General features: G+C 35.8%; 1 protein-coding gene across 12 annotated transcripts in view; it reads right to left on the bottom strand.

Annotated features, from left to right (window-relative positions):
• Positions 1-23,152, bottom strand: part of PPFIA2 (PTPRF interacting protein alpha 2) — a 351,928-nt gene that overhangs the window by 72,547 nt on the left and 256,229 nt on the right. For all 12 annotated transcript variants that reach the window (XM_064509618.1, XM_064509631.1, XM_064509622.1 and 9 more), the window contains 2 exons: positions 19,720-19,836; positions 1,239-1,460 (listed from right to left, as the gene is read on the bottom strand). In XM_064509618.1, coding sequence (XP_064365688.1) covers positions 1,239-1,460; positions 19,720-19,836 — 339 coding nt within the window. The remainder of the gene's footprint in view (positions 1-1,238; positions 1,461-19,719; positions 19,837-23,152) is intronic.

Genomic DNA, 23,152 nt, shown 5'->3' on the forward strand with positions numbered 1-23,152 from the left:
ATAATACTTACTTAATTCTTCAATAGTATTATAAAAGGGTTTTTTTGGATGCACATCATTTTTAGCATCTTTTGTGGCCCTATGAAATAATAAAACAGGGCACTTCCACCTTTACAAATACCTTTACAGGTAGAGTTTGCATTGATGTTTGGCAATTGTTCTGCATGCAAATCTATTAGTGGTCACTTTGCTTTTAGCTCAGGAAGCAAATGGATGAAAGCACACAAGTTGGTATAATGAGATCTATAAGAGAAACAAGTGGCAATCAAGGCGCCCAGGAAACAGCAGTATTTGTCAGAAGGTAGGTGATAACTCCAATGCGGAGGTTAGAGACCTTAGTGAAAGGAAAAACCTATCAGTGCAAACTATGTTTTGTAACTTTATGAAAATGATACGATATTGAAAATAGAGTAAATAGATGTGAAGATACTTTTAGGCTGTGTTGGGTAACAGAAGTCCTGCAGGAAATTTTCTTCCAGAATACTAGAGCAGGTTAATATAGATATATATATATACACATATACCCCTCTATTGTAGAGAGCAGAGTAATAGAGAGATGACTACCCTAACTCCAAAATAATGAAACAAGATTCTAGAAACAGACCATCCACATAGTATTGAGATCCACATAAGAGCTCTTCTGGAGGATACTAGAGAGCCATAAATTTAAGAGAGGAAGAGAAAAGGAAAATGGAAATACATTTCCATGCAAAACATGGGCGTTTCCTGATGTTTCCACACAGTGGAGACAAAATTTTGAAATGGATTTATTGAGAGGGGAATAGCATATTAGATCAAGGGTGACGAAGTTCCCACACGTGATTAAATATTATAGTTGATGACATAAATAACACTTTTTTTTTATAAAAACAGCTCAGATATTTAAAAAATGAACTTTTAATTAAATTAGCTGCATAACCAGCACCTCTGTTAAATAGAGTTTGTCATAAAAATCTGAAATGGCTGAAAAACTGGCCAGAACGTACACTGATAATGCTAAGTAACAGAGGAGAGGCCTCCTTCCCATTAGAGTTTCACATACACAGATATGCTTTTAGGAATGCTTTCTTATAGATTTCTAACACTATTTTTAATGTAAATTTTGTGTTTCCTATGTACAAGGGCTTTTGTCAGTGCTAGGCCTTTGCTTCCCATATTTATTGACCCTGATCAGTTTGTACCAAATATCACAGGAACAACTGTCAAGTAGCGTGAGGTGAATGTGGTAAACTCCTTACCTCTCTAATGTCTCTCTGGTATTTACTGTTCATTTCTTCTGTTTTAATGAGCTCCTTTCTGGCAGTCTCTGCCTCCTGCTCTACCTCTCCTACCCGGGAAGACAGCGCAGCCAGACGCTCCTTCATTTGCGCCATTTCATAGTTTTGCTTTTCGAGCAGTTCCTGAAGTTCCACAACTTGACTGGCATCATCATTTGAGTCTATAGAGCCATTTGATAGGCGCTGTTAACAGAAAAGTGACATTACTGTTATTATTAATTATCTTTTAAAGTGGACTCTATCTAAAGAATATCTAACCCAAAAATTATTTTAAAAATTACAGGAGCAATTAGGAGGGAAAAAACACGATAATTTTAATTATAGATAAAGCAGGTGTAATGATGAAAAAAAGTTAAAAGATTAATATTCATATCAAGGGATTGCAAAATATTACATCACATAGAGATGGAAATGTTTGCATTAACAGCAGAATGCTATACAAGAACAGCGTTAGTTTAACATTATAGCCATTCAAGTACAAATTGCAACAATACTACTTCTAAAAAGCACCAAACAGCGTATATATACCTTAGCTAAACTAATACACCACTTAAACTTACTCAAAGTCCATTTCACTTGCAAAACTGGCCACACTGCAGACAGGAAATAACACTTTAATAAATCACGATTCACTGTACCAGAAAGTAGAGTCTAGTCAACCTACTGGCTAAATCTACATTAGAAACAAGTTCTGCTAAAGTAATGTGTGTACTGCTGAAAGCCCTAATATGAATACAGTTATAAGGAAAATATCCAGGACACGTTATTGAATTCGGAGTATGATCCCAGGAATATTACTTATATTGCATATAAATGATTCCAGGAAAAAAGAGCATTCACTAGTGGGACTTGCTGGCATTTCTTTATTAGTATAGATAGTCACATTATGCCTTTTCCAGCACAGTCTAGGTCATGTTTTGACATAGATTTAATTATCTCATGTCAAAACAACAACAACCACCACCAAAAAAGCAAAAAGAAAAACCAAAACCAAAACCCAAGATGATCTGATTTTGAACTATATCATGGAACAATAAAATCAAAGTCAAAACGGTCATTAACTTTCTTGATCAGTGGCAATTTTATCATATTAAGGCTATAAACAGTTTATTCTCATAAATGTATGGGAGCAAAGTATTTCAGTGTAATTATTTTACATAGGTTTCTGATCTCAAAGAGCAGCATACAAGAATATTGTTCCTAAAGGGTATCTATTGTGTTTCAGATGTTTGGGGTACAGCGATGCATACATGAAATATGCCAGACAAGATCCTAGATGAAAACAAGCACCAATAGTGCTTTTGTATTATCATTGTCAAAATATATCTATACTTAAATCTACCGACAAATTCAAAGAACACTGCTTTGTTCAATGGCTTTAACAATATTATTTCCCAAATCAGTCATAAAATGAACCCAGATTAAGATCACCTGCACCTCTGTAGATCACTGAATAAAATTATTTTACTGTAAAAATTTATTCTATCAAATAACTCAGCTCCAAAATTGCTTTTTGTACACTACTTAATTATATTACCTTGAGATTTTATGTTAGTTGCTGAACCAACATTGATCTACTTGCAGGATACAATGGTAAAGAGACAACAGCAATTTAAAAACATATGTACATTAGGTTTGTTGTCTGGAAAGTGTTGTTACTCTACTTAAAACAAATTCCAATTCATAGGCTGTGATCACATATGTATATAAAATAGTATTCAAACAACAGAAAACATTTCTACCATAATACTTTATTCCATTGTGTAAACTTCAGACAACTCTCTCTATTTTTGACTATTATGTGTCTTTTATGGCTTTAATTGCACACAGTAATTTTAGTAGTTATGACAGATAAATTTTAGCAGGTGTTTAGTTTGCCCTACAATTCTCTAAATAGCGGCCCATGAATAGTCAGGCAATATCAAATATGAAAATCAATAACGTGATTATGTGCTCTATGTGATCTAAGCCATGAACATTTTGAAATGGCAGCCTTTGGTATCTAGGTGTATGTTCACTGGCATCAGAAATACGTTTTTCTGTTAACCAAACTTTTATGTCTAAAGAGATTAATAAAAAAACCCCATACAAATAAAAAGGTGAAGGATATAAAATTTCTTTGTTGGTTTATTCCTTTCTAAGATCCATGCAAAGAGAGATAAAAATGTATTCATAATTAATCCCTCACCAATAAACAAATGTTATGCATGAATGCATTTTGATTTATGCACAAAAACTTCCCTCCTAATTATTTGAATAACTTTCTAGGCAAGCTGTTTAATCCCACCCATTGTTCCTTTTTGCTTTACATTATTCCTATATTCACGAACACAGCTGGTTGACATTTGAAATTTCCAACTTTTAAAAAATGTCCATATTTTTATTTTTCTTAATTTGATTGGGATGAAAAATACCCTTCTCTACAATCATGAGTAAAAATAATAGAAAAAACCCTTAAGAAATATATCTTTAGAATTTTGAAATATACTTTCAAAAGTTTGCCTTGGAATTTTAACTGACATTTTGTTACTTTTATACCTTCATATTATTTCATGACATGTCCTTTATACAGGTACATTACATGGAGTAATGACGCCAATAAATCACGCAGAAAATTATTAACCACTAATCCAAGAAATAATTGACATTTCATTTTTCAGGTTCTTTGGGGAGTTTTAGACAACAGTTTACACAGTCATACTTTCCTCCCCTCTCCCAAACTAAAAGGGCTTGACCACGACAATATGAAATATGCTATCATGGTAGAAGTTGAAGGCATCCTGTAGATGAAGCTGATTTAAATGTATCTTCTAAATTAGTTGGAGGACTTGGAATCTCCCATATCCCAGATACCTTTTATAAACAATAGTGTCTACAGAACAAGCTGGAGAACAGAATTCCAGCGTCTCCTTCCTTACTGGTTTTGTGAAGAGCAGCTAAGCCCACCCACATTTTTATCTGGCTGAAATTTTTGTGCTGAAATACTTCCCAATACTCAGTTTCCCATTGGTGATAATGTGGATTAATCAAATCCATTTGTAAACAAACAAGTAATTGAATGCTTATACTGATTACATCCCTAAGTTAAAAACAACAACAACAACAACAAAACTTGTTAACTATGCTTGATACCTTGTCAACAGAGCACATAGGAAAAAGTTCCAAAGCAGGCATTCTTAACTATCATAGCCTTACACTAATATCCTTAACATATGTAAGAATAGTGTCAAAGGAGTACAAAAGGGGAAAAAAAAGGAAGTAATGAAAATAAGTTGAAAGACTTGGGCAGTCTTTAAAGTAGGGCAATAATATTAAAGAAAACTTTCTAACTGGTTGAGACATTCTAGCATAGAAAAAAAATTGTACATGGTCATCACATTGGCTTAGAAGTCAGTCATGCTGATAGTCATCATTATAAAATTTGTTGAAGAGTTCATCAAATGCAGTTGTGAAAAAGCTAAACATATGCACACTTTAATATCAATAATTTGACATAAAAGAAAGGTTCTACTATCAGCAGCTATTTTTCTTTAAAAACATATTTTTGAGACATGGCAAATGGCTCATATGCCCCAGTGCTTCGCTTTTTTACTAGCTACTTTATCTAACACAAGATAGTCTTATCTGTTTCCTTCTATCACTTTTACTCCTTTAGACTACAGTGAGTAAACCATCACTAGCACCATACGTTTTCCATGTGATCTTCCTTGCTTTCTGCAGACAGCGAGGGAAAAGAGTTACAGCTAGAGGAAGGCCTGTTGTGCCTATTTATTTATTTTGAGGCTTCTTCCAGTCGGGTCTACTTGGATCAGGAGTAGCCCTGGATCTACTTTAGTTGTGTAATCCTACCTGGCTTAGGGGGATAGGGAAAGCGAGAAAGTTGGTTCTCTGATCTCATTCCTTTCTTCAGTGTGAATTCTGCACATTCAAATATTTCAACTATTCAAACAATTCAACTACTAAAAGCTTTAGCAAAAGCACTATTCACCCAGCAATGGTTATATTGTAAAAAGCTTGGCAAAGTTGAGGCACACATAGTGGAGCCGATTCTTGTGAATGTCTCACAGTGATATGGTAGAGACAGAATAAGGACTTCGGGCTATGGCCTGCACACTGCACCTTCACAGCTTATGAATAAACTCAGTCAGTTGGCCTAAAAATCAAGGCATTTAACTCTCATATGTGTCAGCATATATGAATTCATACATCGCTGTGTGATGGACAACTTATTTCCATGGCAGTTTCACTAATGCATTTTCATGCACTTTTGTGAATTGTTTGTAACAGTACATTGGGAAATACCAAGGAAGGCCACATTTTGCTATCCAGATAACATAACAGGAAAAAAGAAAAACAATGACAAAAAGGGCAGCATTTCAGGACTCTTCGCATTTGCTCTGAAGTCCAACAGCAGAAAATTCCTCCCTTAGAAAGAAAGACAGAGGAGTTGATTCCTACACCTTTTTTTCCAGTTGCTTGTTCTATAGCATATGAAGATGCATAGGCCATTTTTGAGAAAACATAGGCTAGGGCAAAAAATTTTAGCAGATATAAGGAGTTTAGATAGAAAAGATAAAACTGAAAAACCCATTCCTAATGCTGAAAGAAACCACAAGAGTAGTCTGTGAACAGAAGGAAACTGAAAGTTGAGGTAGGCAGCACGATGAAGACAGGAAAGCAGATACTCTGCCCACAGTAGTTTGGTAAAAGGTGGATGAAAAAATTATGAGGAGACCAGAAGCAAGAGAGGTAAACAGCGATCTAGTCTCTACCCTAAGCCAGTTGTATAACACTTCTACCTAGACTGTATCAAGAGAGAAAGAGACTAACCTAAAACATCCTAAAACATATTTTAGATTCTGAAATTCTTCTGTATTATCAATATTTGAGAACTAGAATTCTTGGAGAAATGCTCCATCAGCAAAAAAGGGGGACAAAATCACTTCCCTTCCTCTCCATATTTTACTAAAATCAGCCAATTTCAGTCACATAGATAGCTGAATTAAGGTCAAAGAAGGACAACATCTCATTATATGATTATGTGTTTGTTCAGCACCTCCTTTGTTGCACTGTTGTACACCATTGAGGAACTCTGCCAAAGAGGAGAATGCAGAGTCAGTGAACACGAACAGCAAGAGATGTTACACTATTGCTCAGGTGTACCAAACCTGTTCTTCATGGTTTTCAAGCTGCATACTATAGACCAGAAAGCACAGCACACTGATTGTAAATGTTTTCCACATGGAGCTGTTAATAGCAAACCTGCAGAAACGTCCCAGCTTAAGCCAAAGATTCCCAAATAAGAACAGAAAGCAACCTTAATCCTTTCTCCCATTTTATTCATAGATACTTTTGATTCTGGTGCATGAAGGAACCTCAAACCGAAGTCATGCAGGACAGGGAAACAATTGTTAACAGAGTTGAAACAAGAAGTTGGAATGACCTGCATTCAGTTCTTGGCAATACTTAATTTTTAGTATGGCCTTGATATATGCTATATTTCTACAGCTGATCACCTACAGAATAAGGAGAGTGGCATGATCTTTTTGCATAATGGTTTTGTGAAGCTTAACACATTTACGGGTTATTAAGAAAGCAAAACAAAAAACATCCTTTTAATTCTGTGGCTGAAGCATAAAATATATACATATTAAAATGTCTTTCATTACATAGTGTTATGGTACTACACAACTAAAGAGAAGCAGCTATAGTTGTTCACAGAATGAATTTAAAATCACGACATCCCCAACGAAGAGAAGTTATGGCATTGACAGAGAAATCACACTCCATGCAAAGTACAGTATTTTGGAGATACTGTTGCTCCACAAAGAAAGCTTTTTTAGTTGCCCAAATACAGCACTACAAGCCAGGAGGAGAAACAGAACTGAGGTGAAAGAATCATCAAGTAAATCTGATAACAGTGATGGTATTAACTACAAGAGAGGAAGCATACCACAGAGCAAATCAAAGTTCAAAAATGTCCTGTGGGACTGAATGCCATAGAGGGCAATAGGGATTAAACAAGAAAAAAATGTCTGTGAAAAAAAAAAAAATCTTTGAATTGCTTATGGTCTGTGGAGGAGAGAAATAGATGTTCATGTCCCCTATTGCTGAACAGTATGAAAAGGAAACCAACATCCCTGATATCAGATCTTTTTTCTTTCCAGATCAAACAAGCACAGCAGCAAGGCAATCTGCGGCTTGTATAGGAGTGTCAGCAGGGAGAAGGACAGTAAATTGGACCATTACACATAAGAATAACCCTCCCCCGCCCCCACCCCAGACTATTGCTTCCCTCCCCTGCTCCCTCTGCCATAAAACAAAATGAAAACCACACAGTGGTTTACTAGAGAGAGGAGGGAAAAAAAAAACACCCACACAAATAAAGGTAAAAGGAAGACCAGGCAAAAGTGTAAAATAAGACTAACCCAGAACATTATAGCCTCTGTTAATTCAGTCCATACTTCCCTTCCAATTCAGTCCATTAATAATCATACTGTAGTCAAACTGAGCGGAGTTAGGGATGTACATTTAAGTTTTTCTAAAAAAAGAAATGCACAACCCCACAGGATTTAGCAAATAAACTGTAAAATTGTTGTAGGCTATTAATTGCAAACTACTACTGTTTTTTATTTTGGAAAGGACAGTTTGCAGAGAGAGTCTTATATTCAGTCACATTATGCCAAAATATGCAAAGGAATCTACTTTTCCAAAGGTGAGAGGTGTTCAACAACAATAAAAGCACTTCTGAGAATAATTTCTCCACAACTCTAAAACATCTTACAAAGATATGCTTTGTCTATAAGCCAGTAATTAATTACATATTGTGCACTAGGATTTGACCCAGGAGGACTATGAGAAGGGGAAAAAAAAAAAAAAATCTCACAGGACTATGTCTGAACAATCAGCAGTGGAGACGGGATTCATTTACTTGATAGAAATTCTTCCTCAGTGTATCTCTGTTTATGGCAGAGTGAGTGTAAAGTCAATTCACATGATGCGTGCGTGCATGTATTTTCAGGCCTAAGGACTTGAGCTCTAACCACAAGGTACCTTTGAATAATTGAAAGCACACTTAAAATTCAAAAGGCTGCTCTTCTAGAATTCCCAGAAGAAAATGTATCTTTATGGTGTAAGCACTATTCTTTTTTTACTGTAAACAGTGTGTATCTTATGTCTACCTTTTTTCTAAAGACTAATTTTCTAATTTCTTTTTCTGAGAAAATACTGGCAGTTTGTTGCACCATAAATCACTAGCATCAAAATTGAAGTCAGCACCATGTTCTCAGTCCGTATTGCGCTACTGTGGTTCTTTGGCAGTTCATGCTGAACAAACTTATCTCCGGCTCTCTTCCTAACACTCAAACCAACTATTTGTGTTAATTTGACTGGTTACTTTCGGCAAATAGAATAAACCCTGACACAGTGTTACACTACAGTTAGTCAGAATTGAGTTGATTTGTAACAAACATGAAAGCCTTTGTTAAAAAACAAACACACACACAGAACTTTTAAAAACAGGTATTTTTCTTGACATATAGCATAAAATCTAACCTGAAGTTGGCCTTCCAAAGGTTTGCAGATAGTGAGTTCTGACTACTACCTATATGAAGGTTTATTTGGCACTAAATGATTTCTGTAAATATACATAAGCAACGAGCACAGGTCTATGCAATTTTTCTCTGGACCTTATAAAATGCCCAATGAGGGTTTTGGGTTTTTTTTGCTAGCATGAAGTTGGAAAGGAAAGCAATGATCTGAAACATACATAAGAAGTAAAAAGTTGGATTCAAGCTAAGGTTCAACAGGGAACTGTCTTCAGAAAACATCACAGAATATTTAGAAAAGGCTAAAATAAGAAAGAATGCTTTTTATATAACAGAACATTATTGCTGCAGTAGCTTACAGAGACTGGAACATGCTGTTGTCTGCCTCCAGATATGACATATCCTCATATCTGCTGTGAGCCTACGACCGTAACACTGATGGTGACTGGACTCCAAGATATACCTCTTTTACCTGCCCATATTCTAGGATGGCATCTCAACCCAAAGCAAAGTGATTCAGCAACATTGTTTTGTGAGACTTCTCTCTCTACCTCTACTAAGGTAGGTGCTAGCTGCTGCTCTATAAAAATATGGCTGAAATTGTGGTCAGGTGTTCAGAGAACTACCGATACGGCAGGCAAGGTATGAAAGTCGAGATATGAAAGCCTTCCTCTACCACATATGCGATATACAGAATTTCCATGACTTTAATCACTCCCCAAATATTTTGGAAATAATTACATGATCAATAGTAGTAGTAACATTTAGATGTAACCTATGTTTAGACTCTGTTAGGACTAAGATAACTTCTATGAATAATATGTACACAGAAAATTCAGCATGAGAAGAAAAACGGAACAAATGCCGGATAGTGGTTAAAATATTTAAAATTGCTGATTTTAAGCAGCCAAGGTTGAAAATGTTGTCCCACATCTCAGGGGAAAAAACATTACTTTTAGCTATGGAGACATTCCCTGTGACTTAGAAAAGGTGGCTCTGAAGGCCAGCGCTTCAGAGGAGAGATGGAAGTCGTATATATTTTCCAGATAAAAGAAACATTAATGAATGCTATTGTACTGAAATATTAACAGGGAAATCAAATAACCAGAGGATGCTAAATTATACACATCACTCAATCTTAGGAAAAGTAAATCCAGTGCTGCAAGAAATAATATTTACTGAGGTTGTTTGAAATGTAAGAATAAATCAATAGTAATAGTGACCAGAAGATGCTCTTTACCATAGAGTGTTTCCACCCCTAGTCCACTTAAATATCCGCTACATAAAAAATGTTTAAAAGAACATAAATGGTATAACAGATATGTAGCTCTGTGATAGCCCAATCACAAGGGACAGCTAAACAACAAGCAAAAGCAATCTGATCATTACCTAGAAATCATCACACAAAACGGAAAATGAAAAGCTATGCCAAAACTAATAGCATTACAACTCAGGTGTCATAGTCATTTCCAAATGATTGCGTTACTTCTCTAGGTTTGAGGGCTGTGCTACTTCTATAGGTTGTTCCACATCTTTCGGTCTGTGTGATCTCACAAGCATTAGAGATCCCCTCTCCAGTTACTCCAGATTTTCTCCAACCTCTAATCAACTATCAGAGTCAACATTCTCTCAGCTGAAATATTTCTTCCTCTCCCCCCCTCCATACTGATGTAACAACAGCTACCTTTCTCAGCACTTTTCTCTCCCAATGTCCTTATTGTCTTGCTCTTTCTATCAAGCCATCAAAAGACTCCAGCTTTTATTACTACTTCAAAATTCTGGAATAAATCTGCTCCCTGATAAGCTTTCAGGTGTTCTTCTTCTTTCTGATGCCTATAATCATCTGTCATGCTTTACTCATTTTGCAAAACAGGGGATGGGAAAAAAGGTCTACTTCACAGGTGGACATTTTTCTTTTTGTTGCTCTTACACTATTGGAAAGAACTTCTGAGATCTTATGCAGAAGATAAATATCAGTTCCTCTTGCTTCTTTTATAAGGACTATTTAGCTGTCCAAACAAGATTATACATGCAAAAAACACTACCACTTCCCTTGACTGACTTCTCTTCTTTTGTGGTCCTACCAGACCACCATTAGGGACAATAGGTCTGGTGATTTCTTGCAGCAAATCATCCAGCAAAGTTCAGTCAGCCAACGCTGTCAGCTCATACAGCGTTATAAGTATAAAATTCCAGTGTCAAAGGTAACGAGACTTTTAAAGTAGTGCTCTAACAGGCTCGATGAGTAAAAGTACATAGAGGTTTCTATTAGATGCAAGGGAAATGAAACCTCTATGGATTCAGAGAAGAGACAGGTTAATTTGTATGAAACACAGACAAAAAAAGAGCTAATTTCTTGAAAAGTTGATCTTTTCTTGAAAAGTTCTTGAAAAGAGATCTGACTGAGAAGTGCATTGACTGTGTAAATAATGCACTTTCTCAGCATCATTAAACCCCTGTGTTGTAATATTGAGGACTCACGCAGACACACACAACTACTGAGCATCACAGTACACACTAAATACTTGCCTAAAGATTTTTTTAGAGAGAATATTGTGCACTGCTCCAGACTTACTGCTTGGATTCTTGAAGCCTCCTAGACCCAGCTGTAGTCTTTTCCCACTTTTTCCTTTCACTTTGAAAACTCTTTACCTCCCTGGGTGCGTGAAGCCATCAATCTTCATTAAGTCTCCTTCAGCACATGCTTCTTTAATTAGGTTCATCAATATTAATCCAGAAAGGGATGTTTAGAAAACCAGAAAGATATCTGCACTGCTTGGAAACTAACTCATCATCTGATTACCAAATGTAGTTTGTGTGTGAAGTGTATTTATCTCTCCAAATTAGGATGTGAATCCTTTAGGGAAAGGATCATGTCTCCCACTATTTCTTATACATTATGCATACTGATTGCACTCAGTAAAGAGCAAAACAAACCTCTCTTACTGCAAACTTTCTCTAAGTTACAAACAACCCTTGCAGGTCGGTGTTAAATCCTTAATTTGTCCTCTTTTTCAACTGCTCCTCCAGAGGAGGGCTCCAAATGTCCTGCCTTCACTCCGTTATCTGCTATCCTCTATGCTGCCAGTTAAAATGATTTAGTCACCCATAGCAAAAGAACACAGATTGTATAAATTAATAACTAAAAATGGAAACTGAAAACTTTCTTCTTTTCTACTGGCTATTCAAAGTGACCACATGAGGAGCAGAACAATGATAGTCAAGTCCAAAAACAGAACAGATTCTGCTGATTGCTCTGAAAGAGACCTCTTACTTTTATTATATTATTTCCTCTGAACATTTTAGCCCACTCTGAGTTTGCTTTGGCAAAACGCATCTTTACTCCTACAGGACACGGTGTCTACAACTGCTGTCAATGTTTTAAGTGATTTTAATATTTATAAACTACTGGTTTTTGATTTAATTATTGGAATATGATAGTGTCATGACTAAAAAGAAAAAATGTGATTCTTGAATAATCTGAATGGGACTGCCTGAGGTATATTATAAGGTAATATAGCCCCAGCTGTCTAATACATGTAAAAAGTAATTATATACAGTTCTGGGTTCCTCTTAAAATATACCATAATTTGTTGAGGACAAAAAGGTCTTACTTGCACTTTACCTATCTTGGTATACATAGATGTTTTCATATGCTTATAACAGTATAGGTTATTACTCTGTGGGGAAAGGAACAATTATGCTGGTAAAACTGCCCTTAGTATGGATGGTACAAGTATGCTAATACTTGTTTAAAAAAGTAAAATCACAAAGCTAATAAAAGAGTATATACTAGTACCATTACGAATCTAGGTACAAGGAAAGGTTCATTATTAGCAAGCTATAAGTATCATAGCAACACATGAAATCTTAAAAAACAAAAAAAGGCACCACATAAGGACAAATTGGCTTTGTACTGCACCAGTCTTTACAAGTTGCAGTTACAAATGTCAGCAATGAAGTTTAAAAATAGAAACAGTGCATTTCCAAGGAAAAATACCTTGATTTAACACTGCATTGAAATGCTTAACTTTCACTTCTTCAGTGTAACAGAAATCCACACTGAAGTGCTTTGTCAAGCAGAAGTCCTTCTATGCATATAGGGCATCTATGAAGATAAAAATAGTCATTCCCCAGACCAATTCATCTCTGATAAAACTCCATTAACTTCAAAAGCATTATAGCAATGTTTTGTTATATGTTTGAATTAAAAGATTAAGCATGGAATTTACTCTGGAATACTCTCTTGCACAGGCCAGAAATAGGCAATGAATTCTGAAACACTGAGGAAATACATAATTATAAGTGAAGGAGGTGCTGTCATGGCAGACATTCAAAGTATACAGACATGAGAAAATGAAATGTTTTCCAAAGCAACTTCAATCCTTCCCAATTTGCATACAAGCATTTCTGGAAACATTTCATTTTACTCAATACATCCACTTTCCGTGGCTTGGATGGAAGTTGAAATAAATATCTGCAAGAAATAACTACTTTATCTGAACACAAACTACTTCTGAGTATTTTACTTTTTGGGGTCCAGCAAGCACCACTTTAAAGGAACAGAATTTGTAGAAAGAAATGAGAACACCCTTACTACATAGCTTATTACTATGAACACCTGAAACTCATTCTTAATTCTTGCCCCAGTTGCACAAGGTAGATGATGCATGAGATTCAGCCATGGGCTCAGGCTAAATTTGTCTTTAAATGTACTAATTACTGTTGCAGTAAGGAAAAAATTACATTTGGGGTATCTCGATGCACTTTGCTTCAAACTGAAAAAAATATTGGGAAAAAATATTTCCTTCCTCCAATCTGACCACGATTGTTGACTGGACATAGGTGAAGATGAGTGCTAGTTAAAATGACAAATAAAAGAACAAAATATGGTTTCCTCAAGTAATATATTATTTTATATACTTCTAGGTACTTTTATATTTCTTTGGAAAACATCCTTTTATAGTCATTCACCAGGAAAACAACCTAATTGGTGATAAAGCAAAATTCCATAAAATTGTACTTTGTATACTGGTAATGTCGCATTAAATATATATGTTTATATATCTATATGTACAAAATATATTACTTTGTGGAATTTTTCACTAAAAGGATTAGGCATTCATAATGTTTATAACATGGACAATAAGACTATTCAAAGTACCTTCAAATGATAGGAAAAAGTGTTTCAGATACAGTTCTACAGATAAATTGTAAATGTCCTATAGGTGTAATCTAGAATATTTATTTGTTTTGATGGAGTTTCTCTAAAACATCTCACAGTTTGGAACTGAGAAGAAAAAGTGCTAGATTAGCTGGTTCATTGGAATGTCTATAATTTCTTTATTTTCTTTTTCCTTTAAATCTTCTCTTATGCATTCAAATGAAATATTATTATTTCAGACACTTTTTTAAAAAGTGGCAAAAAAGGACTACATCTGGGGGTCTATGTATTCTTGGATTCTTGGAGAACTACATACTCATACATTTGTTTCTCATACTCATTATCTGTCTTTGTTTCATTTGTTTTACTATCAGAACAACTATTTGTGTTCTTTCAGTATTTTAAACTTCTCTTTGTCCTTGATACGTGTGAATTGGCCATCTAGTTGTCAATGAGGACATATGTCATGCTTTATCATCTCATAAAACTGTTGTTGCAGCCAGAGTTCTGAAGCAATTATTGAATATAATATCACTTTTACATTACTGTAGGAATGCCCAGTGCTTCAATAAGAGGACAGTGCTTGTGATTATAGAATTTAAAATGATGCTCTGGCTGCCCTGTAATCATAGAGCTGGCAGCCTTTAAGAGATCAGCCAGCTCACCACCCTGTCTGTACTGTCTGCTGTCTCAGATGCAGGATGTTTCTCTTAAGAAATTCTTAAACATTTCCAGTTCTGAAGAATTCTCCTCCTCTCAGCAGTCTATTCCATTATTTCACTGTCTGCATTGTTCACAAGTTTTACCTTGACTGATTCTCTTCACACCTGACGATACATTTTATATATTTGAAGATTATCATTCTGTCCCCCTTAGTGTTTTCTTCTTTATGCTTTCAGCCTAAATTTTGAAAATTCTTCTCACAGGTTATGTTTTCTAGATTTATGATCATTTTTATTGCTCTTTTCTGAACTCTCCTCAAGACAGTCCTTATCTCTCTTTAAGTTAGGGGCCCAAAACTGGATACAGGACTTCAGCTGAAGCTTTACCTTTGCTGAACAGGCACAGGAATATTTTGTGTCCCCTGCAGGTCCTAGTCCTGTTTAGCTATTCCATCATGACATTTGGCTTCACACTGTTGATCTATGATATTTTTATCATCCACATTAATCGTCCGATCCATTTTTACAGAATTGCTACAAGGATGTTTCCCATACCTGGTAGGTGCCATGTTTGTTCATTCCAGCCTTCCTCATATGAATTCCTAAAAAAGAACTTCTAGGATTTACCAGGCAGCTCTTTATGTGCCAAGGGATGAAGTTTATTCCCCACCTGAGGCTGGCATCCTACCTCGGTCACTGGCAGTCATGTGACTCTAAGTTACCTTTAGTGCAGGTCCTGTGTACTGAATAATTTTGCTTGTTGCTCACAAGAAACTTCATCCATTTTATATTCCTTTTTGTGATCTACAGTAGATTCTTATCTGAAGGGACTGCAAATTTTTCCTATTTAGTCTTCAATCAGATGATAGCTTTCTTTTTCTACGTTGCCCCATTAGCTACCTTTTTAATTTAGATCCTGTTATAAAAATTCACATCCTTCCTAGTTATCCTTCCAACCTAAGGGTTGTGACTGAAGGCATCTGGGGCTTTCTAAGTGTCCCCTCTTTCTGCTGAATGTTATGTAACTCAGTTAGAAATCCACTGATCAAAGACACTCTCTTGCTTTTACACGAGGTGTATTTACTTTTGCCTATCTGCTCCCGGAACATTATCCTAAAGCTGAGGAAAAACAAAGCTCACTTGGGAATACCACCTGTACAGCTATGCTTTCATCTCCAGGATTCATCTTCCCTTCTGAATTATGAAGCTTATCAGAAAGGACTGATGAGAACATCAGACCTCTCTGTTCCCAGAACTTCATCGTCACTTTTGGTTTGCTTAGGACAGATAATCTCCTACATTATTGCTGGTTCTCACAGGTATAACAATTTGAATGCGGCAGACAAACTTTGGTAATCCTTTACTAACATCTTGCATTCAAATCCCCCCAGAGGTATATCAGGTGCAACAGACCCCGCTCTTGCTGCCACCAGAGGCTCATTGGCCATCGCTCACGACAGGCTGCTTCAGAGGTAGGAAACCATTGATATCAAGAAGAGGTGCACACAGGCTGCTGCCCTGCAGAATGACAAGCTCCTTCTCCACTGTTTGTGCCACAGCAGAACTCCACACATGGCCAGCTTCTTTCCTTTAACATCCCTGCACACATCCTTCAATAGTAACCTGATGATCACTAACATTTCTCAGCTTCCCTACCTGCTTCCCAATAGATTTACCAGCTGGCACTTTATTCAGTGGGAATACTGCCTTTCCTGGCTTTCACAGTGGGGAAACCAGGCCTTCCTCCTTATAGATCAAGTGAAGGATCTGAATGGAGGCAAGTGGTGTCTGATGCTCACAGATCAAGGCAGAGGAATATCTGACAATAGGAATAGTTACATCTTAATTCCTGTGGTATGTGATCTTTGTCAGGTTTCTTTAAACAAATTTTCAAAATTCTTTGAAAACTCTTCTGCAACGCGTCTTTGCAAGTTTCTGTATTTGCTAGCTTTTAAATTTCTCTTGCCTAAGTGACATAGCTTAGGAGCTCTATCTTTGTAGAGCAGAAAAGTTAACATACTTGGTCAAGGTCCCCGCTGCTGAACATTTGTTACCTTACCTGTTCAGTTAGCTGGCATCCACCTGCCAGTGGAAACAACCTACAGTGCGATTTGCAGTCTGTTCCAGGCACACAAAATGCCAGACCCAAGAATTCTCCTGAAGGATGATTCAATGTTGAAGCCCTTACTATTCTCCTACAGGTGTCTTACAATATGTCCAATTTTGTGAAACCACATTTAAAAGCCATTCACTCCTCCTTTTCTTGGTATTTTTCCTTTGTTTTTGCAAAGCAATAAGTATTCATAGTTAGTACTTCCCATTACTTAAATTTTACCATTATTTTCTTTTTGAGAAGTTTCATTTATACTTAATAATGACTCTCCATTTACAATTATTCCCTGTCACAATTAATAAGGTATTTATTCCTTAAAGATTAACTAGCTTAATTTCCCATAATACTAATTTTAAAAAATATCACTATGTACTAAGCCATTGCTTTATATAAATGAACTTGTAGTGCAATAGAACAACATCCTTTCAAATCACATTTGTAGTCTCATAAAAGTATACATCAGAACCCTATTTTCCATAAAATTTCATTTTAGCATTCTTTGGTTTTGCATTTTTGGGATTTTGGGGGTTTTGTGTGTGTGGTTTTTTTAACTTCTTAAGTTTCACTATCAGCATTTTCACAATTTTGTTAGTATCAGTGCAGCTAAATAGACTAATGCAACTTTGGTCATATTTTAATTATTGGCATGGCCTTAACTTTTCTGTTTTCTGGAGATCTCTCATTTTTCCAAGGTTTGTTAAAGAAGAAAATTAATGGCCCAGAAAAGTTCTCAGATGGTTCTTTTAATCCTCTTGAGAGGAAATAATTAAAAAAAGTTAATAACTTCTTTCAGCCCTTATTCTAACCACTGAAGTAATGCAACATACTTCCTTGTTGCTGTAAAATGCAGTCATATTATATTCTTTTTCCAAGAGCATAGTAATCATTCAGTACTGAGGCTATAAATGAGCTGGTGACCTCTTTTTCTAAATACACAAAAAGTTATACCAGCTTCAGAACTGATGTTATATTTGGGACTCACCTAAATCTCAGCAAACAGTTCAGTTCAGTTCACATGTCTTCCAGATATGACTAACTCTTACTGTAGGCAACTTTTACTTTAAGGATCCTCTAATCACCTACACATGTTTGGGAGTGCCTGTCCTGGGCATGTATTGTTCTGTGCCCATATGGATTTTACCATGTCTCTCCTACAGGAGCCCAAAATGATCGGCATGATTAAAGTTATGACTTCCTGAAGGTACTGTTAATATTGTGACTAGCACGCAGAAAGCAGAAAACTGAAAAGTAGGGTCTACTCTGACTGACCAAAACTGACCTCTGATCACAGGATATTACAGCGAGGGTGCAAACCATCAAGTCGTAGCTTATTGTCCTCCATCCCTACAGCTGAAGCTGAAGGAACAGTATATTTTCCAAGTTAATGCTTATAATACAGAAGTATTATAAACTGAAGTATATTGCAAAGCTGGGACTTGTCTTCATGAACTTCATGTCCTTCAAGAAGGAATGAATGGTGGCCACTGAGATAATGGTAGAAAGTTAGAAAGCAGCCAATACAGAGGACCTGAATTGAAGCTCACTGGTAGATCCCATACCAGTATAGCCTCCTGTAAAGTCCCTATCCTGTATCCTTCCGTTATTATACGGAACAAAATTAGTAAGCACAAGCTTTTAATTCAGCTTAACAAGACCAAGTTAAATAGTTTTGATTAGGATGTACAGAAGTTTTCTGGACATAATTTTCTAGAAATATTTAATTCTTCTTAATAATGTATTACTTTGACTGTTCATTCCTGTTTCATTCATGTTGAAATATCCAGACTTCTTAAAGAACTTCTTTACACTAAGTTCTGCTTGTTAACAATGAGCCAAATGGCTCAGAGTAGAAGACATAGCTAGCAAAGAAAGTGGAAAATCAGAGATTTGCAGCTAAGCAGTGTGGCTGTATTTAAAAGCACAAGTGAGTGGGCTGTTCACTGTTTTAACAAAATTTCACAGATGTGTCAAACAGTAAGATTTCACAAGGAAGAAAATAGCTGAACATTATTTATTTACAGTATTTGTCTCAAACACACAGATTACTAAAGAAAAATGCACGTACACAGTAAAACACAAAACATAAAATTAAAGCTTGCAGTGCAAGCGCATTTTTGTAAACTGGATTGCTGTAAAATAAATAAGGATGAACATTACTTGTTTTAAGTATGATTAATGCCACTGTCCATCACATGCCATTAGACAAAAATGCACAATTAGAGATCCAAGCAGCAGCTCTACTCATGTCAGCAGCCTGCCAAATGTTAGTTACGCTTGCATTTTAATTTAATAACTGTGAAGCAAAGAGAGAAAGAGATGCAGTTTGTTTTTCTCCATCTGTAAAACTAATTCTCAAAAGAAAACCTTGTTTCTAAATCAGATATTCTCCACCTTTTTTTCTCTTACAGCTTGAAGTTGCAAATACTTACCCTAAGCTCTACATAGCTGTTTAGTTCTGGAAAAATGCTAAGCAAAATGCTCTGCGCTTTTCCTCAGCAAGGACATAAATTTGCAATGAATCTGTTGGTAGCACAGAGGGGATGCCTTTTTCAAGTCTTTAGGTCTCCTTGTAATTCCCTTATGGACTATTTTGGCAGCAGTTTTTGAATATATGCCTTCTGGCATATATGTGCTGTTACACCTTGCTGTTCTGTCTGTGACATACAGAGGACAACTCAGCAGGATATACCACCCTTGATTGTAGTTTTGTGCCAAAAATCCATGAAAAGTTTACTATAACCTGTGGGTCTAATTCAATACCAGTGCAACATGCTATCGGTGAGCAAGGACCTATGCATTTGCTTTCCATTCCAGCAAGCTTTTTTTCTGATACTGGTTTGAGTAGGTAGACAATCTTCTAAAGGGAAGCCATACAAAATGTTCACATTACGAAAATCTTGTATGTGATTCTTTATCATATTGATCGTGTGACTCAATGAAAACTAATATTTTTTACCTTTTCATGAACCTTTTGCCCTGGCTCCATTCCTTCAATATGCTCTGATTCGGCAGGCCCTTCACCAGCTGCCATTTTCCTTTGAATGTGTGCATTTTGTTCACGCAAAGCTACAATCTGCAAAAGAAAGAAAATAAATGGTCAATATACCCAAAATACCCAGAAACCACTGAACAGGCAAATTTTAAAATCTGTTGAAGTTTTGATCCCATACTATCTGTGTGGCTATACATATAGAGATTAAAAAAAACCCAATAAATTTAAATAAAACTTACACTAATCATGACTAAGGACCATTAAGGATACAAAGAAACCAAAGATGACAGGAGATTAAACATTAAGACTTGTTTTATCTTCTACCCTTAATTTGTGCTAGGGCAAGAGCTCTTAGGCTCTGATTTCATTACATTACAGGACAAGATAAATTCTTTCACGTAGAACACAACAGATATCAAGCTGGCATCACGCGAAAACTTGGCTACAAGGCTATGACGTAAAAACAAGTGATGTAAGATGAAGTGTTAGCTTTAGGTCAATTTCCTGTCTGTTACTAACATACATTTTAAAAGAATATTTTTGTTAATAAAAACATGTGCATAAAAGTACTCAGTGTCTATTCATTGACAATTTTAGCACATATACAAGTACTTTTTTTGTATTAATTGAATTTTTTTTTTTATTCATTGGTAATGGTATTAAAAAGCCTATCCAGGTACTGGAAAATAAGTTTACTTCTCTCCTAGCTTGTAGCTTACTCTTGGATGATACACAGTGCAGAAAGTTTCAGGTGCTAATAGATTTTTGCATAGTGTAGTATGGCAAATTGGAATATCTGTCTAAGATAAAACTTATTCATTTTAATAAATTGCATAGTTAGAAGTCTCTGTACCACTCTGCTTTAGTATATACTGCTATATATATAATATATATATTCATATATAACAATATTTATAATAATATAATAATTTATATACTTATATATAATAAACGTTCTACCAAATGGACAATATTCTGTGTATTACACACAGTGGAACTCTGGCAGGATGTGTCTGGAAACCTGATGGAAATTTAAAGGTTTCTATCATCGTATTACAGCTGCATAAATCCTGAGTCAGAAACCTAAAACAGTCCTAGAAGACAAACTCAAGGGGTGGGAGGCAAGAGCTAAGGCAGTACTACTTGGTAAGCATGCAATAGCAGCCAGGATTTCATGGGACTTTATACAATGAATAGTTGAAAATGTATGTTAAAAGCATATTTAATTTGATCTGAATAATCTAGCTCTAAAAAAGATTTTCAATTGTGTTTTTTAACTTATGTTGAAGTTCTGATTATAAAGACCATTGGAACGAGCTCTGACCAGCCTCTGGGATCTCAAGGACACAGCACTTTAAATAACTCCTGCCTAATATAAATGTGAAAACTGTTCTGATATGAGTCAGGCTGATTCACTGCTCACTAAATTCCAAGTTTCAACTCTTGATATGCTGGTGACTCCCACTGATTTCAGAGCCAAGACTGAGAAGGAAGGCAAAATTTCACCCAAAGCAATTATATGATAATATAAAAGAGTGGAGATTAAAACTGTCTGAGACAATCTGTGTCTTCTTGGGATATACAAATACACTGTGCTTCTGCTAAGATAAGAGATACAGAATACAGGCTTCACAATTTCAGTAGCATAGATTTCTTCTTATACAGTAATCAATAATTTAATAACATTTTTTCTGAATAGTTTTACTCACTTTTTCATGGTTCAAATGGTTTTCAAATCTAAAATAATTTTTCACACCAAGCAAAAATAATTAATCTGGAAGGTGACATTTAGGTAGATCAAGGGAAGCTACTTCAATTTATATATTATAAAATAATGACATATGGGGAATAATAATATATCACATGGAACTCATGTAAAATCACAGGACATGTTATCTGACAGTTGCCATTAGATCTTGAGTTTCATATGACAATCCTCAACTGATCCATTAAAATGCAGACTTCACTAGGACTTCAATTTGAATTATCACCTGTACCTAATACAATCCTTAAAAGTCCTTTAACTCCACAATAATATTACGTGGAGTATTGCAAAATCTTGTCATTTCATCACATATTCCAAATAGTTGATATTTTTCTTAGCCTCTTCTGCTATTTAGAAGACCTAGGACCCCCACTTTCAATATATAAAAATATAAGTGTACCTTCAAAGTGAAAGGCAAATAAAAGGATTCAATGTTTTTATCATTATTTGGTAGATTCTTATGATTTGAATGTTTGGGAACAATCTCTTTGTCAAAAATCCCTCAACATTAAAGCTTATTTTTTCAACAGTTTCATACTGCAATGAATGCAGAATAACAGCATACAGTAACAATACAGAGTTTCAACCGTGGCACATCTTAAAAGTATCCTCCCTGGGGTAGTTGCCAGATAACAGACCTAAGCTGTGAAGACCTACACAGTAAACTTGCATTCAGACCTGCTTCTCTTCTTGATTTAATGAATACATAGTCACCAACACATTTATGCAATAGTACCTTTGCTCTTGGACAATTACAGTTGCATATGTAGGTGCAACAAAAAACCATAATGCTACTACAACATTTTTTTCTGGTTTAGCTGCGTCTCTGTATAGATAACTATTCCATGGCTTTTCTTAGTCTAGCATCCCCCAAAGTGGTGAACTGTGCTTAGCCAGGAAGAAACTGGAACAAAGCAAATTAAGAGTTGACATAGACTATCCTCTCAGTAATCCTGTGACATCTCAAGGTATGTACTGAACTCCACCGACTATAAAGGGAGATATTTGACTCTATCTACACAGTAGATATCTGAAGCTGGGTGAAATCTGGGTGAGATGAAACTCCAAAGACTGTGCACAGAGGCACACTTAAATATAGACAGGATGCTGAAAGAAACTACTGCCCAATGTCACAATTTTAATTTCCTATTTTACTTCATACAGAAAAGTGACTCACACAAGTAATTCCAAGTAAGGCATGGCAACTAACCCTTGAGAGCTGCCACTTTTAAAATTATTCCAACTAGGTCTGTAAGAGCTCATCTGTCTTATCAATAGTCACGCTTTCAGGTCCACTTTCACTCTCTCATATCAAATACTCATCCAGGATAAAAAAAAAAAAAAAAAAAAAAAAAAAAAAAAGCATGCACACAAGAGAGCAAGACTTGTTTTTTCTTCTCAATTGCCAGCTCTTAAATCTCACCTCATGTCAGGAGACCAGATCAAGGTTATGATTGCCGTGGACCTTGCTCTCCACTGAAGACACTACAGAGATCAAGAATTCCCTGTTATACCTGGGCATTCCTGTCTCTTTAACGTGTGTTTTAATGACACACACATAATGCTGCTTCCACTAACCAAACCCAACTAATAGTACTGATATAGAAGAGCAAAGAGAACACTGCTCATGTC

This window comes from Dromaius novaehollandiae, chromosome 1, assembly GCF_036370855.1.
Source record: "Dromaius novaehollandiae isolate bDroNov1 chromosome 1, bDroNov1.hap1, whole genome shotgun sequence".
In the NCBI taxonomy this organism is placed as follows: Eukaryota; Metazoa; Chordata; class Aves; order Casuariiformes; family Dromaiidae; genus Dromaius; species Dromaius novaehollandiae.